An 18,383-nucleotide genomic window follows, 5' to 3' on the forward strand; every position below is an offset into this window, starting at 1 on the left:
GAGCACAAAGAATGGATAACATTTATTTATGCAGAAAACATGACCAGATTTACAGGTAAGAAAGTTTTATTGTGTTTTCACATCATGTGGTCCTCAGAAAGAGAGTTTAGGTGCATTTGAGTGGAAAATAGTGTTAGTTGTTGACGCGTCGCGGAGGATCAGCTGTTTTTAGCGAGCAGATACAGAGCAGCTCAGCTCAGAATTCTTAATAAAGGAGAAAAAAAGCAAAAAAATGTCTTTGTAAAGCTCAGTGCAGGTGTGCTGTTGTCACCGCGCTTTAAGAGGCGAGGACGAGTCGTAGCTGCTGCAGAATACTGCGGATGAAAAGCTCACAGCTCACTTAAAGTGGGCAGTGCAGTCGAACCCCGACCCCCTGCCCACGGACCAAGTTTAATGCTGCTATCGACCCACAATGTAAAAATAATAGTAACGCACAGTGACTTGGAGAAGTAATTTTAATCTGATTACTGATTTGGAAAGATTAACGCGTTAATTACTCATTACGTTAAAAAAAAAAGTGGTCAGATTAGAGTAACTCGTTATCGGCATCACTGGCCGTAGGCTAACTGTAAATGCGCTAAAAATTTTCACTCTAGCTGACATGACAGTGAAAACGGCCGCAAAACTCTGTTCATCATCCACATCTTCCTGCACAGTCTGTTTCTGACCATGTCTGTTTTATGACAATGCAGCATTACCAAGGGTGTTGGCAAACATTATTTTTCAGTGTTTATTGAAAAACAGCTACCAAGTTTGTTATACTGTCACGATATCAGGAGAATCAACAATTCAGTTATATTTGATTTGAAATGGAAAATTCATATTTTTCTAAAGCAGGAAAGGATAGTTTATCAGAAATTTCATCCTTTTAATGTGGAACTATGCCATCAACGTGTGAAATGCAGTAATTAAATGGAAAACAAATGAGTTTATCCTCTTCGGTTTGTTAATGTAATAAGTGAAAAACAGTAAATGCTCTCATCTTGACTCTGCAAATTAAAAGAGCATATAGTGAAGATAAAATGATTAGATGTTGATGAACTTTGATGCACCAGAACAATTCAAAAAGCAACATTGTTTTGCTTACGTAATGTCTCATAGACTTGTCTGCCACCTGCTGGACATGTCTGGGGTTTAAGTTAACTGAGTTTCTTCATTTACCTTTAGTCCGGTGGCCACTCAGGATGTCACTCCTCACATGATGTTATGGCATCTTTCACTTGAGTGTGTTCAGTAATGCTGTGCAAACCAAATGCTGTTTAAAAACAAATCTAATAATGCTTCATATTTATCACTTTTGGTATAATTTCTGACTGTTGATGAGAAATCATACAGGATTTGACTGTTATGCTATGTTTTGATGTAATGCATCAGAATCCACCTGAGATCATATAGAAGTTTCCGATTTCCTAGGGGCGGTCCCCCAAATGAGTGTTGCAGCTAACACCCCTGTGTCACCTTGACAATTTAGCCAGCATATGCCGACCATATTAAAAAGGCTGGCATGCGCCTATTAAGTTAGCACGCTGATATACGTTGTAATACGGCGAGTACCTCGAAAAATTTTGGGCATGCACAATATTTTTGACGTATGCCAGCGTATGACTCGTACGTTCCGCAAATACGGAATGTAAATTGTAGGTAAGTTATGCTATTGTTGATACACCTTTCTTGTAATTTACTCGTAAGTAGAAATACATCCATTACTGCTGTCCATTGGCTGAAAGCTGCAGTCCTCATGCAAACAGACCGTTTCCAATATTAAAGCCATTCACACATTGAGTAAACTAATATTACCTGTTACATCGTTTCAGTCAGATTCATCATCACAGCTTTACGAAAATGTATCCACATAAAGCATCCTGATTATGGAAAACATCGTCTGAAAATACAGTTCCTTGTTGTGGCTGAAGAAACATAGTTTTTAAAAGAAGTTCCTCTGTGGTTTTTCTGCTCCCTGTGCATATATGAACCAGGCAGGGGGACCAATCAGACCGTAACACCGACAACAAGCCAATTAACTTGTTTTAGAAGTTGAAAGAGTCACAGCGCCTTGTTCATTCACGTCAGTGTTTACCACAGCCATCAGTCGATAATTCTGCACTCTGCATGCAATGAAAATAAATCCCATGATCCACCAAGTCTAAAATATAACAAAATAAAATAATGTTAAATTACTCAGTTTTGCCTCCGTGTGGAGAAGAGCTGCCGTGCGACAGTGTACGCACGCTCAGTGACATGCTCATCAATATTTAAATGTTCCACCTGCCAAACAAAAGTGTTTTGCCGGTGTTCTGTCGAGATGAGATTCCTCGTGTAACTGCACATGCATGCACTGAAAAAATTACTTGACGAAGTTCACTTATTTTGATGGGCAAGTAAATGTATAAATTGTTCATCCGAACATAGTAATGTATAAAATCTACTCACTATAAAACGATAAGTATTTTTAACCTGGAGTTAGCTTATTTCGACAGGCAAAATATACATATACATACATTTATGCTCCTAACGTAAAATACAGAAAATGTTTTACTTACTAGGCTATAAATACACTGAATACAATTAATAAAAAAATACTTTAACTCGGAAAAAACAAAACAAAATGCGCATGCGCAGTTGTACGTCGAGCAAGTTACATCATCTCCACATGTGCAGTTGCGCGAGGCACCTCATCTCGACGGGTGATGTCTTCAAGTCCAGGGTAGAGCGATGTGCGCATGCATGCACAGTAGCGCGACGCACCTTATCTCGACGTTCACCTCATCTCGACAGGACACTGGCAGTAGAGATGCAAACCAAGCCAGACTTAACTGTTCCACCCCGTAACATACCATGCAGCACCGACCTGGACCACTCGGTATAAACGGGGCTGTCGGCGTACGCTGGCTAAATCGCCATGGTGTGACAGCTGCATAATTTATTAGATGTACGCTTGCGTATGCCAGCGTTTTTAATACGGTAAGCATACGCTTGCTAAATCGTCAAGATATGACAGGGGTCCTAACAATTATTATTTTTATATAATCAATTTAATTGCATTTAACTAGTTTGTCATAAACAGTACTTATTTTGCAAATAAAAAAAATTCAAAATATAAAGGATAGAAAAGTGTCAAAAATCAAAAAGGCATTTATGGAAAAAAATCTAGATGAAAATCTTGCAAACAGCTTTGATTCTTCCTGAGACACAAAAACAGAAAATAAAATAGATTTCGCTGGTCTACAACTAACTATTATTTACATTGTTAATTAATGTTGTGATATAGTCTGTCCATTAGTTGTTTGGCCCATAAAAATATCAAAATGATAGAGAGTAATATCGATGTTCCCCAAAGTCCACAATGATATCAAATGTACTGTTTTGTCTACAGTTTCAATTTTCAGTTTCAATTGTCCAAATACAGTTCAAAGATGTTCAGTTTACTGTCAGAGAGGAGGACCGAAACCAGAAAATATTTGCATTTTAACAAACTGAAATCAGATACTTTTGACATTAAACACACACACACACACACACACACAATAAATCAATTACTAAAACAGCTGACAAATAATCTGTTAATCAGTAGATGTTGTGGCTCTAACCCACTGGTCCCACTGACTTAAAGAAAATCTGATTTATTTATTTTTGTAGAAGAAAATTGAAACCCTTTTTATATTGTGCATGGGGTGAGCAAATTGTTATTGAGATAAACAAAGCTCCATCTTGAGCTCCTGAATCCAGTTCTCTTAATAAACCAAATATGGCCTCATAATCCAGGCTGGAGCACACTGGGGCAATGGACACGGCTGGTTTCAATTAAAACAAGCTCTCAGCAACACTTCAGTAGTCAGTCACATCCATCTGTGACATTTTGTTGTTACAAACCTGCTGTATTGACACTAAGAACACAGCATTTTTAATCAACAAACATCTCCATGCAGCCAATACGTTGATACGCGTCACTTGGCCTTAGAGTGCTGAATTTGACGGGTAGAGCAGTGAGCCTCCTCATGTTTACTGTCATCTCCATCGTCCTATAGGAGCCTTTGTTGTTCTGTAACACATGTCTGTCTCATTTCAGGCCCGGCACACTTACATAAAGCCCATCTGTTGACCTCAGTATTCACCACACTGATGAAGTTAGTTTTAATCCCATCACAGGAATGACTCACACAAAAATGTTACACTCTGTTCCATAGTCTTACCATTCTCTTGCCTAATTAAATGCAATTTGAAGAGAAGTCCTCCTGTGAAGTATAAGGTACATTTTCATATGCATATCTTTTATATATATAAATTTACTGTCATTAAATAAAAAAGTTAACTGCAATATTTCAGTAAGATTGATTTCCCCACTTCATAAAATTAGCAGAATTCCTGTGGTCTTAGCATCAGATTTGGCAAATTAACAAAAAACAAAAAGGAAATATATTGTAAAGTCTAGAAAATTACACAGTTTATTTGTTGCTAGACCCATAAGTATGTGGACAGGGACACTTTTGTATGAATACATATTTTGTGCCTCTGTACAACACCACAATGGAGATGAAATTAATGAAGATGTGCGTGTAGTGCCGACTTTCAGCTTTAACTCAAGAGTTTTAATAAAAAAGTTACTGCATTAACCATTTAGGAATTACAGCAGCTTTTACATATTGGCCCCCATTTTCATGGCCGTGAGTACCCATGTTTTCCAGAGTGTACAGTGTATCCAGAAAGCATTCAGAGCTTCACTTTTTCCACACTTTGTTAGCCTTATTCCAAATAGATGAAATTCATTTTTTACTCAAAATTCTACACACAATACCCCATAATGACAGTGTGAAATTTTATTCACTTTATACATGCTTCCCTTAGGCAGTATTATTAGACGGCATTGCTTAAATTTTCATTGTTACGCAGATGATACCCAGCTTTATCTATCCATGAAGCCAGAGGACACACACCAATTAGCTAAACTGCAGGATTGTCTTACAGACATAAAGACATGGATGACCTCTAATTTCCTGCTTTTAAACTCAGATAAAACTGAAGTTATTGTACTTGGCCCCACAAATCTTAGAAACATGGTGTCTAACCAGATCCTTACTCTGGATGGCATTACCCTGACCTCTAGTAATACTGTGAGAAATCTTGGAGTCATTTTTGATCAGGATATGTCCTTCAATGCACATATTAAGCAAATATGTAGGACTGCTTTTTTGCATTTGCGCAATATCTCTAAAATTAGAAAGGTCTTGTCTCAGAGTGATGCTGAAAAACTAATTCATGTATTTATTTCCTCTAGGCTGGACTATTGTAATTCATTATTATCAGGTTGTCCTAAAAGTTCCCTGAAAAGCCTTCAGTTAATTCAAAATGCTGCAGCTAGAGTACTGACGGGGACTAGAAGGAGAGAGCATATTTCACCCATATTGGCCTCTCTTCATTGGCTTCCTGTTAATTCTAGAATAGAATTTAAAATTCTTCTTCTTACTTATAAGGTTTTGAATAATCAGGTCCCATCTTATTTTAGGGACCTCATAGTAGACCTCATAGTCCCAGCAGAAGACTGCCCCTCCCTGAGCCTGGTTCTGCTGGAGGTTTCTTCCTGTTAAAAGGGAGTTTTTCCTTCCCACTGTTGCCAAGTGCTTGCTCACAGGGGGTCGTTTTGACCGTTGGGGTTTTTCCGTAATTATTGTATGGCTTTGCCTTACAATATAAAGCGCCTTGGGGCAACTGTTTGTTGTGATTTGGCGCTATATAAATAAAATTGATTTGATTTGAAAAAAGTTTTTTTTAATTAGATTTTTCATTTAAAAAAAAACCTAAGAAATCACATGTACCTACGTATTCACAACCTTTGCCATGAAGCTCAAAATTGAGCTCAGGTGTACTTGTTTCCACTGATCCTCCTTGAGATGTTTCTACAGCTTAATTGGAGTCCACCTGGGGTAAATTCAGTTGATTGGACATGATTTGGAAAGGCACACCCCTGTCTACACATGAGGTCCCACAGCTAACAGTGCATGTCAGAGCACAAACCAAGCATGAAGTCAAAGGAATTGTCTGTAGACCACCAAGACAGGATTGTCTCAAGGCACAAATCTGGGGAAGGATACAGAAACATTTCTGCTGCTTTGAAGGTCCCAATGAGCACAGTGGCCTCCATCATGCGTAACTGGAAGACGTTTGGATCTACCAGGACTCTTCCTAGAGCTGGCCGCCCATCTAAACTCTGAAGGGCCTTAGTCAGTGAGGTGACCAAGAACCTGATAGTCACGTTGTCAGAGCTCCAGCATTCCTTTGTGGGGAGAGGAGAACCTTCCAGGAGGACAACCATCTCCACAGCAATCCACCAATCCGGCCTGTATAGTAGAGTGGCTGGATGGAAGCCAGTCCTTAGTAAAAGGCACATTGCAGCGCACCTGGAATTTGCACAAAGGCACCTGAAGGACTCTCAGATTGTGAGATAATAGAATTTTCTGCTGTGATGAGACAAAGATTAAGCTTTAGAGGACTGTTGACTTCAGACTTGGGCGACTGTTCATCTTTCAGCAGGAAAAAGACCCTAAGCACACAGCCAAGATATCAAAGGAGTGGCTTCAGGACAACTCTGTGAATGTTCTTGAGTGGCCCAGCCAGAGCCCAGACCTGAATCTGATTGAACATCTCTGGAGAGATCTGAAAATGGCTGTGCACTGTTGTTCCCCATCCAACCTGATGGATCTTGAGAGGTGCTACAAAGAGGAATGGGCAAAACTGCCCAAAAATACCTGTGCCAAGCTTGTGGCTTCATATTCAAGATGACTTGTGGCTGTAATTGATACCAAAGGTGCACCAACAAATTATTGAGCAAAAGGTGCCAATACTACGTACACTACGTACTATGTACACGTGATTTCTTAGTTTTTTATTTTTGATAAATTTGCAAAAATTTCAAAATAATGTTTTTCATGTTGTCATTATGGGGTGGTGTGAGTAGAATTTTGAGGGAAAAAAATTAATGTACTCCATTTTGGAATAAGGCTGTAACATAAAATGTGGAAAAAGTGAAGCGCTGTGAATACTTTCTGGATGCACTGTAAGTTGCAACGGGGTATAAAGCTCAAACATTTTTTCAAAATTATTTATTAGTACTGCAAACCCTTTGTTAGCAATCAGAAGTTAACAACCTAATTAATGTTTGTGTACCAGTCACAGTATGCAAGTAACGTGCAGTGTATCCTCAAATATTTGAAAACTTGGTGCATTATTAATTCATAACAAAAACAATTTTTGAAAGATAATAGACTTACCATAGCTAAGCTGACTCGCTGTTGTTCTTGTTGTCTAACACAGTCTAAGCAAGGGTTGTATTGAGCAGTATAAAAGTTCTTTTCCCTTTTAAGCACGGTCTTGCAGGTGCAGAAATCATTTCTTAAATTTACTCATTCGCTAAGAATTTTTCTTTTTCCCCAGAGTGAATTGCAGTCCTTCATTCAGTGTGTGTGTGTGTGTGTGTGTGTGTGTGTGTGTGTGTGTGTGTGTGTGTGTGTGTGTGTGTACGTGTACATGAACAGCTTGTTGTGCTTGTAGATGGTGCCATCTTGTGATCATAGATGATAATGCAATATTTTTTAATATATATGTTACTTTCATATGCAAGGTGAAGAACCTCCCAAACTTATAAATATAAGGATTACTGTTAATACAAATCAAAACATTTACAGCCACATTTCTTGGATGCCTAAATATTTCCAAGTTAATAAACATGTCTTGGACTTCATTTCCATCAATCATTAAGAAATACAAACAGTATGGTACTGTATGATAAGTTAGACAAGAGGAGGCAGTTTCTACAAACTGAATGAAGGTGCAATAAGGAGTCATTGACACACCCATGACAACTCTGGAGGAGTTACAGACGTCTGTGGCTGTGATTGGACAAAGTGGAGATAGTCCAACTTTTGTCTAGTGCAGCAGCAGTCACAGCTTGATGGTGGAGTGGAACAAAGAAGCTGATGTTTTACATCTTTTTAAGAAAGTCCTTCTCTGTGTCACTGACACAAAGCTGTATAACTACTGGTGCTGCTGATAAAAAAAACAAAAGCAGCACAATGTACAGTAGTGTTCAGAATAATAGTAGTGCTATGTGACTAAAAAGATTAATCCAGGTTTTGAGTATATTTCTTATTGTTACATGGGAAACAAGGTACCAGTAGATTCAGTAGATTCTCACAAATCCAACAAGACCAAGCATTCATGATATGCACACTCTTAAGGCTATGAAATTGGGTTATTAGTAAAACAGTAGAAAAGGGGGTGTTCACAATAATAGTAGTGTGGCATTCAGTCAGTGAGTTTGTCAATTTTGTGGAACAAACAGGTGTGAATCAGGTGTCCCCTATGTAAGGATGAAGCCAGCACCTGAACATGCTTTTCTCTTTGAAAGCCTGAGGAAAATGGGACGTTCAAGACATTGTTCAGAAGAACAGCGTAGTTTGATTTAAAAAGTTGGAGAGGGGAAAACTTACACGCAGGTGCAAAAAATTATAGGCTGTTCATCTACAATGATCTCCAATGCTTTAAAATGTACAAAAAAAAACCAGAGACGCGTGGAAGAAAACGGAAAACAACCATCAAAATGGATAGAAGAATAACCGGAATGGCAAAGGCTCACCCATTGATCAGATCCAGGATGATCAAAGACAGTCTGAAGTTACCTGTAAGTGCTGTGACAGTTAGAAGACACCTGTGTGAAGCTAATTTATTTGCAAGAATCCCCCGCAAAGTCCCTCTGTTAAATAAAAGACGTGCAGAAGAGGTTACAATTTGCCAAAGAACACATCAACTGGCCTAAAGAGAAATGGAGGAATATTTTGTGGACTGATGAGAGTAAAATTGTTCTTTTTGGGTCCAAGGGCCGCAGACAGTTTGTGAGACGACCCCCAAACTCTGAATTCAAGCCACAGTTCACAGTGAAGACAGTGAAGCATGGTGGTGCAAGCATCATGATATGGGCATGTTTCTCCTACTATGGTGTTGGGCCTATATATCACATACCAGGTATCACAGATCAGTTTGGATATGTCAAAATACTTGAAGAGGTCATGTTGCCTTATGCTGAAGAGGACATGCCCTTGAAATGGGTGTTTCAACAAGACAATGACCCCAAGCACACTAGTAAACGAGCAAAATCTTGGTTCCAAACCTGTAACACTGACAGAGTTGTTGCAGTTGTCTTGGTTCTTTCACTTGTCTGTCTTGTACGGTCACTGTGATTTTAAGAACTACTAACTCCAGGTGGATTTACCATATTATCTCCTGGCGTGTCTGAAAAACTGGCTTTAAAATGGGTTATGTGTGTTAATAATCTCACAGTTTGTCCAGTTGATTTGGCCTCTGAGATGGAGGGACTGTGTATAAAACTCGCTGTAATACCTAAATGGTTAATGTAGTATTTGTGGTAAAACACTTGAATTAAACTCAGTCTACACTACAGGCACATCTTGATTCTTTTGTGTCATCTCCACACATTTTGGCAGTGTACAGATGCAAATTACAACTTTGTCCAAATACTTGCAGACCTGAATGTTCTTCCCTTTCTTAAGGAGTAACTGGACAGTTGGCTGTTTAATTGACTGTCTTTATTATTTTACACTGAAGTAAGCAAACGCCTACAGCGTCTGCTCTGCATGTTTTCCAACTCTCCCTGCTCCACCCACTGTTAAGTCAGGTGAGCTCACTCAATCAAGAGCTCAATCAGCTGTGGTTGCAGCAGGTACTGATGGAAAACTTGCAGGGCAGGTGACCTCCAGGAGCAGGTTGTTGACCCCCTGGCCGAGAGTTTAAGTGTTATGTTTGGGTTTTGGTTAAGAGAAATTGCACAGAACTGTCACTACCTTTGAACTGAGCCACCATTAGGATGAACCAAACCAAAAAATCCATCAAAGGGAGAGACGGAGCAGAAATATAGCGTTAGGCTTCAACTGTTTGGATCCATCCTAAAAAGAAAGAACATAGAAGTGAGTTAGGAAACAGCTGGCCAGATCAAGAACATCCTCCAGCCATATTCTGAGGTTTACTTCAAAGATGTTAAACTAGAGTAGTTGTATCATTACAGTAACCTGCTGTCGTGGATGGCTACGAAAAAAACTTCTCCCATGTACAAGCATTTATAGACCTGACAGTAATTGCATGTATTTAAAGGGATTACGTATGAAATTGTGTGTTTTCTTTCACTGAACATCTCTTTGAGTTGTACTTAGTTAGCGGTCAGAACTCTTGGACAGTACTGAGGGACATCTTGGGACAGATGCATCTTGTGTACATGCAAATGTTGCCTCATCATTTAAAGCTGCAGTAAGCGAAGAACAACTCATGATGTGTTTTAAAACTTCATTTCCAGTAACTCGATTCATTCCATGTTTTGAGTCCCCACACCTTCAGCCTGTGCATGTGCAGAACCATGATTATCATTATGATTCTCCCCTCATCATGTCATGAACACACATCTGTATACTATCTATTCTTCTGTATAGACAGTCGCATTAGGATGTCCTCAACATTGCCGAATGTCTGGAGAGTAGCATTTCATTAAATCATGTCGGCGACAACGTTTGAGTGAGTTGCGTTTTAAACAAACACAAAATGAGTCCCTTTGTAGATGATCAAACTGCAGTATTACAGCATTATTACTGTTAATTGTGGACTTGTTGCTTAGCTGTGCTGAGTGAGTGAATACATTCAGTGCGAAACCAGATTAACCTGAAATACGAGGTCTGTTAGAAAAGTATCGGACCTTTTTATTTTTTGCAAAAACCTGATGGATTTGAATCACGTGTGCTTGCATGAGCCAACCTTGAACCTTCGTGCGCATGCGTGAACTTTTTCACCCCTGTCGATTACTTCATTTCCTGGTAAGCAGCCTTTGTGTGGGACGTGTGCAGCGCACTCGGCGGATTTTCATTTCAAGGAAAAAGACGGAACGACTGGAGCAGCGCTGCATCAAATTTTGCCAGAAACTGGGCGACAGCCAGGTGGAAACCATTCGGATGATTCAGACGGCTTTCGGTGACGATGCTTTGGGCATCACACAGATTAAGGAGCGGTACAACCGGTTTAAAGACGTCCGTACAACGGTGGAGAGCGAGCCACGCTCCGGTCGGCCATCAACATGCTGAAATGACCAGATCATTTCCAAAGTGAACGCTGTGGTGATGCGGGACCATCGTGTGACTATCCGAGAAATTGCGGAAGAGGTGGACATCTGCATTTTTTCAGTACATTCCACAGTGACAGAAGATTTGGCCATGAAAAGATTGGTGGTGAAATTCATGCTGCTGCTGACGGCGGCGCAGAAGCGCCTCTGTGTTGGAAGTCTCACAGGACATGCTGTGACATGCCCAGCTCTTCCACAATTTCACAGATAGTCACACGACTGAAAAGTCACCGAAGCCGTCTGAATCATCCGAATGGTTTCCACCTGGCTGTCGCCCAGTTTCTGGCAAAATTTGATGCGGTGCTGCTCTAGTTGTTCTGTCTTTTTCCTTGAAACGAAAATCCGCCGAGCGCACTGCACATCCTCACACAAAGGCTGCTTACCAGCAAATGATGCAATCTACAGGCGTGAAAAAGTTCACGCATGCACACAAAGGTTCAAAGTTTGCTCATGCAAGCACACGTGATTCAAATCCATCAGGTTTTTGCAAAAAATAAAAAGGTCCGATACTTTTCTAACAGACCTCGTATGTCTATGTTAACGTTGTATATTAAACTGGCAACTTGCTAACGCGAGAGAAATGTGCGTTTTTCCACCATCATAGAGCAACTGCGTTTTGAATGAGCATCTTTGAGAGATGGTAAATGGACAGGGGTGGAATGATACATTGTGTTTTGTGATAATCATATCATGGGGCTTGTATCGAATTGTATTGTTTTTTAATTATTATTGTGATAACATGAAATGTCGACTACTGCATGGAAGAAATAATGACCTCCTGCAAAAGAATCATAAATGACTTATAAAATACACAAATAGGAAGTGGGTCATTTCAGTTTATACTTCAGAATGGTTTTCTTGAAACATTCACCTTTAAATACTTTCTCTGTAATTATATATTGGGATATGTATCGAATCGCGATAAGTATATTGTGATATGTATCGTATTGTGAGCTCATGTATCGTTCCACCCCTGTAAATAGACACAGCACTTTTTATGCTCAGGGTGCTTTACAATGATTCACACATGCATACAAAACTAAAGCTCCGCTCAAATTTCGTTGTGTGCACTGTGTCCAGGGAGTGTTTCACCTGAAATTGCATTGCATACGCCCCATATATGAATCGTTTTCATGGACTGATTGTGTGGTCATGAAATAAGGACTTACATAATTTTGGCAGCACATGCAGCCACGGGCAAAGACAAACACTATTCTGAGCTCAATGAACGTATTTGTTTTTTTTTTTATTCACATAAATACCCAACATCAAGTCATCGTTTATCATGTTATTTTTGATCATTTGTGCCCACGTGGCAGTTTCGCACAGATGCAATGGAACAAATCAAATGGAGGAAATGGTCTTTTGCGTGCACACAGCTACATTGGTGCGCACTGTGACGTGTAATCTGCAGTACGGTTATGTTGAGGCGTAACTGCATCGTGTAGCGAGTGGTCGGCTTTATGTAATAAAATGTGTTTCAACCTTTTTCTGGTACTGTGAAATACAGACACTCCCTAAATTTATGTAAACCACATTTATATTCAATTTAAGAGGTGGGATTGAGCAAACAGCTGTAGTAAGTTAATGGACCTGAACGTTTAAACCCCCGCTGGGATCAGAATGTTTTTTTTGTTTGTTTTTTGTTGTTGTTGTTAATTTCCAGACTAGTGTGTACACTGGTATGCACTTGAGCTATATGACGTGTTTCTATATAGTGTGTAGAAAGAGCCAGTGAGGGCCTGAAACCATTTCGAGGTTTTTCTGAGGTCATTCTGTTCTGCAGGGTTTGTGAAGCGCTTTGGGGCCCAGAGCAGATGAAAGGTGCTATTTAAATGTAAGTGCCACTCCATCTCGTCATTTCCCTTCATGTCCTATTGCTACAATCTTTTCTTCAGCCTGCCACCTACTCCCCCTCCCCTCCTTCTTCCCCCCTACCCCCCCTCACACCTCATTTCTCCCACCATTAAATAGAACATCTACCACCATGAGCACATAGAACGGACGTGCACTTTTCATTTACCTGTTGCTCTCCTCTTCATTCCTTTGTGTTGTTAAAATTCAAGTTGTGGGTTGTGGTTCTTCAACTTCCCCTTCAATTCGTTTGTGTGTTCTTCCCCCCACCCCCACCCCCACCCCACCCCTTGCACTGTCTAGGTGCCCTTTCTGCATCTATTCCACTAACCGTCCAGCGGCCATACAGTGCCACCTTAAGACGCACTGTAAGATGGAGTACCGCTGCCGCATCTGCCGGGCACTGTGGCCCGACCAGGCCTCACTGGATGCTCACATGCGTGGCCACCGCCTGGGCAACCACTACAAGTGTGATCAGTGCGGCTACTTATCCAAGACGGCCAACAAGCTGATTGAGCATGTGCGCGTGCACACGGGCGAGCGGCCATTCCACTGCGACCGCTGCTCTTATAGCTGCAAGCGCAAGGACAACCTCAACCTGCACAAGAAGCTGAAGCACGCGCCACGTCAGACTTTCGGCTGCCACGAGTGCCCTTTCAGCACCACACACCCCTTTGTCTTCAGCCGCCACCTCAAGAAACACCAGGGTGGGGGAGCAGGGGGACTGGACGGAGGAGGAGAAGCAGAGGAGGATGAGGAGGAGCTGCCGCTAGAGGGTACATCACCGGGTGGGTCGACAGCACAGAAGGGGCGGGAGCCGTTTGTTTTTGGTGGCGGGAGCAGTGGGGGGAGCGGAAGCAGCAGCCCATTAATGAGTTTGACGGCCTCCCAGGCCCTCCAGTCTGTCGCCCTGTCAGTTACACTGGGGAGGGCCCACCCGCCTGACAGCGCCGCCCCTGTACCTCGTCACTGCTTAGCTAGCACTAATGGCAGCAATGTTCCCAGAAACCCCAGCACCCCGAGTGGGGGCGCCCTCCCCTCTATCGTCTCTCCTTCCTCTCACTGCATCTTGGAGCAGTACAGGAACTGTGAGCAGGCTCACCTGATCCCCCTCACCACCTTGTTCACCCACAACAGCCGCTACACATTCCATTCGCACCTCCACCCCAGCTGCCGGCGTGCCACGTCTCCTTTCCGCTTCTCCTCCAGCTCCGTGTCCCCCTCTCATTCTCCCTCACCTACTGCCCACAAACACTCCTTCCTGGCCTACCTGGGACTGATGAAGAGGGCCAAAACTGTTTGACCTCACTCGCCTCCTTTGCTCACTCTCTACCCTCAATCCACGGACTGTGGCGTCGGTCACGCTGGACCACTGCAGCAGGAGTGACGTCTTTTCCAATCAAACCAGCAGAATAAGCTGGACCAGACAAACATATAAAAAAATAATAAATTTATAAGAGAAAAATGCTGTACATACTAAAAAATGCATTTATATCAAAAAGCTGCTTTTCTTATCAGTTCTATTCATTGAATTATTACTGTTTCAGCTATTACTCTAGTACCTATTTCTGTTTTTAAATGTCTGAATGACTTGGACCCAATTGCATTATTTGAGGAAACTAACGTATCTCGGTTTTATAGATATTTTTTTCTTTAGTTGTTTGACACGATAAAAGTTGAAAAAGAAAAACAAGTTGCAACTGCTATATTTTAGTGCATTTTTGTCTATTGGTATTATGCATCAAAATAGCATGCCTGTTTCTGTGTTTCGATTAGCTTTTGACGTCAATGGGAAGCTAATTTGACATAGCTTGACGTGTTGGCAGCGTGACATGGACAGAGCCAATGAAAGACACGTTCCCAAAGCGGCGCCTCAAACCACGCACTTATTTATCAATCTTGTACATAGTTTTGTAGCCCTGCCCTTTTCCATTATTTAGACTTATTTTTTTTCGTATTATGGTGAAACCATATTATGCATAGTTGCTGTCGGATGTCCACTCTGTCTCAGAATAAATGTTGCCTGTTGAGGACAGTTTTAAACTCACAAAAGAGGAAAACAAGCTGTGATTATGTAAATACGGAAAATGTTCAGCCTAACCTCATGACAAAAAAACAAAACTTTTATTACGCTGAATTTATTTTAATTCAAATGTAAAAGGTTCTCCGATGCATTTGCACTCGCACGCGAGTCATCCTCCAGAGGTTTATTGCTGAGACCAGGTGCGTATCTGTGCGACGTTATATGCAGAGCTACGTATCACGCACCGACACATAGAAGAGATATATAATTGTTTTGTGGAGGTGAGCAGCTCGCGGTCAGTTCGCTGCCTGCAGCACGCATCACCACAGGCCGATTCAATGGTGCTTTTTGGAGCTTTTTTTGTAATTTTGTGTACAAAAAAAAAAGAAACTGTTCCAAAATGACTTGAATGAATGTATTTTTGTTTATGTACATGAAACCGTGATACAGAAGGTTTTCTGGGCGGGTAAAGACAGAAGATGACTTTGGTGTGTGGTGGCCTTCTGTGTCTGTCTTTTTTTTTTTTCTTTCATCTTTTAACTGAGCCTTTTACATCATATGAAATTTTCTACTAACAGTGATAATAACCCGTTGTTGAGAAAAGCTCCTGTAGGTGCAATGAAGAAGCTCGCTTGTAAAGCGTCCACGGCTTCTTTCAGGCCGGCAGACACGGTACTGCTTTGTATCCAGCTAGATTTCTTTTTCTTTATTTTACTTGCACTTAATGTGGCTACATGGAAGCCAAAAGCACTTAAACCCTTAATTTTCCTCTTTTTTTTTTTGTGCAAAATTAGATCCACCAACTTACCGTCATGTGTTGTAGTCAGTGGCTGAATGGCTCAATCAGCTCTCCAAGTTTTCTCCTGAAGCAGAAACTGGGGAAAGTAAATGAAGACAAATTGCATGAATTAGACGGTAGAGGCCGAGCTCTCCCTGGGAACTAAAGGACCCAGGCTAAATTGTTAGCACCAATTTTGCACAGTGCTGCACTTTTGATTCTGAGAATATGTATTTATTCGTACAGTTCTAACATGCTCAAAAAAAAAGTGGCGACGTGGCATCCGTATAAGCATTTTACTTTGAAAAAGCTTTACCCGTTACAGATAGGTCTCCAAGCAAAAATCCCTTATTTTTGTAAAGGGATTGATTTGTTTTTTTTCTCTCTCATCTTTTCCTCACATTTGTTTTAATCATGCATTTTCTTATGAATTATTTTTTTACTGAATTGGTGTCAAATGTCAGATTGGAAAGAAAAGGCGCATTTATCAAGAAACCAAAATGGGACTCGGCACAGGACGTGATGTTAGGATGGAATCCGTCACGTCCCATTTGTTTGCTCTGTACCACCCGCGTGGCGTAAGGATCATCTGCCGGATACGCCTCCCCCTCTGCTTGTGCTTTCTACGTTATCTTTTGTACTCTAGTGCCACTTGGTGGAAGGAAACCACCTGAGACTTCTGAGAACGAGTGAAACTAATCATCAGGGTCCAACAAAGAAGTGTCCACTTTTCTTTTTTTCTTCCTCCACTGTCTGCCTTTTAATCCATTGTCATATGTGGCTGCACTTCATGTTAAAAAGGCAGCACGGCTCCCTTTAATTTTAAGCACTTATGTTTATTTTGTCCAGCTATGCTTTTTTTTTTTTTAAAGCCCAGCTTTCTTTTCAGCACTTAAGTGTCCGTGACATTGCCCCTTTTTTCAGAACACATAATTATGTCTGTCCCACATTTGCATTGAGTTAGCACCATACCACACTGTCTACAATCAGTTCTCTTTACGTTTGACTGTTTTTTATGATCACAAAAGGCTCAAACATGTTTTTGGCACTTGGTAAAGACTGGGATGTGCTGTACAAAGCTTTTTTTTATTATTGTTATTATTACTCCGTTGTTAAGGCTGTACAGGGTTGTGACAATAACTGGTAAATAGATCATTTGTACTTTTTTGGTTTTGTATTTGTTTGGCATTATTTTATGTTCAACTTGCCAGATCTAAATGTAACAGGATATGAAAGTAAAGCTTACATCAAATATTACCTCGCCTGCCTGTCATCTCCTTACTGTGTGCTGCTGGGGATCACCTCTGTTTATTAATGGGATTATATTCATTTACAATTACATATCAGTTTTATATTAAAACATTCAAAAATACCTGTAATGGTAATTAATTATAGAAATGTTCTTATAAATTAAAAAGTCTGAAATACAAAATATATTGTTTGAAATGAGCATGACGGCCTGGTGTATTTCTTCCACTAGAGCCCGAAGAGATCACAAAAGTGGAAGACATTTTGGGAGAAATTTCCTCCTGTCTGAATGCAAAAGAAACTGCATCTGCCCCATGTAAACCTTAGTGATCTCTAAACACGGCGGTACGGGAGCTACAGAGAGCTACTGGGTCAACTATGCCTTCACTGTGCCATTACAGCAATAAACTGTCTCCCCCCCCCATGATATCTGAGACACAAGTGTCACATGAGCTCACAAAGCACCAACATTGACCTTTGACCTGCAGAATATCTGTCCCATTAGACTATCAATTTGGCGGGAACCACGGATTCCTTAGAAATAAATGTGATACTCTTGTTACGGAGTATTGCAACACAAAAATGGTGTTAGATGACGGAATGGCCCATTGCAGCTTAATTCTATCAAAACTTATTGGTCAAGATGTAGTATAACCTTTAAAGCTATACACACACCAACAACAAAAAAAGAGGAAACTATTTCTGCTGTCGGCATGCTGAAACTGCAGAATATCACCCATTTATAACAACATACCGTTAATTCTTCTGTGCAGCTTGAAGCAGTCTAAATCTGAATGATGGTTGAAATCTGTATGAATCTTCTGTAAGAACACAAACAGGAAAAACATACTAACACAATAAGAGTAGCTTAATTCAGAGGTAATGCAGTAGTAAGCGTTAACAGTGACTTAACCACTGAGTGTATTTAGTAGTCATTTGTTAATGTGTTGAGTATCTCTAAATTACTAGATGCAGAAATGAATATCTTAGTTAGCATGAAAAACCATTAATGATTTAGTAATAATGATATGAGCGAAGCGATGTACAGTGGCACAAAGCTCGCTCATGATACAGGGAGTCCCAAACAGATAGCGCCAAATTTGGAGTCCACAGTGAAACATGAAATGTCAAATGTTGAGCACTTCTTGGCATGGGTGGAGTTAGAGCGGAGGCCAGAGTTCCCCTGAAATCTGATTGGACACAGATGATTGACCTGTCACAGCACCAAACATCTGGTTGAAAAGAGCTGCATTTTGAAATCAGTGACACATATTGACTGCTAGGTTCCTCCTGTACAGTAGTGAGCACTGTGT

General features: G+C 40.7%; 1 protein-coding gene across 4 annotated transcripts in view; it reads left to right on the top strand.

Annotated features, from left to right (window-relative positions):
* znf827 (zinc finger protein 827) overlaps positions 1–17,079 on the top strand; it is a 195,781-nt gene extending 178,702 nt beyond the window's left edge. For 2 of the 4 annotated variants that reach the window (XM_034188774.1, XM_034188773.1), the window contains exon 14: positions 13,325–17,079. In XM_034188774.1, coding sequence (XP_034044665.1) covers positions 13,325–14,324 — 1,000 coding nt within the window. In that variant the 3' untranslated portion in view covers positions 14,325–17,079. Of the gene's footprint in view, positions 1–12,953; positions 13,005–13,324 lie in introns of all 4 variants that reach the window. The other 2 variants (XR_004565337.1, XM_034188775.1) reach the window with 2 other exon arrangements.
* The last annotated feature ends 1,304 nt before the right edge of the window (positions 17,080–18,383 follow it).

This window comes from Thalassophryne amazonica, chromosome 15 (genome assembly GCF_902500255.1).
Source record: "Thalassophryne amazonica chromosome 15, fThaAma1.1, whole genome shotgun sequence".
Lineage (NCBI taxonomy): Eukaryota > Metazoa > Chordata > Actinopteri > Batrachoidiformes > Batrachoididae > Thalassophryne > Thalassophryne amazonica.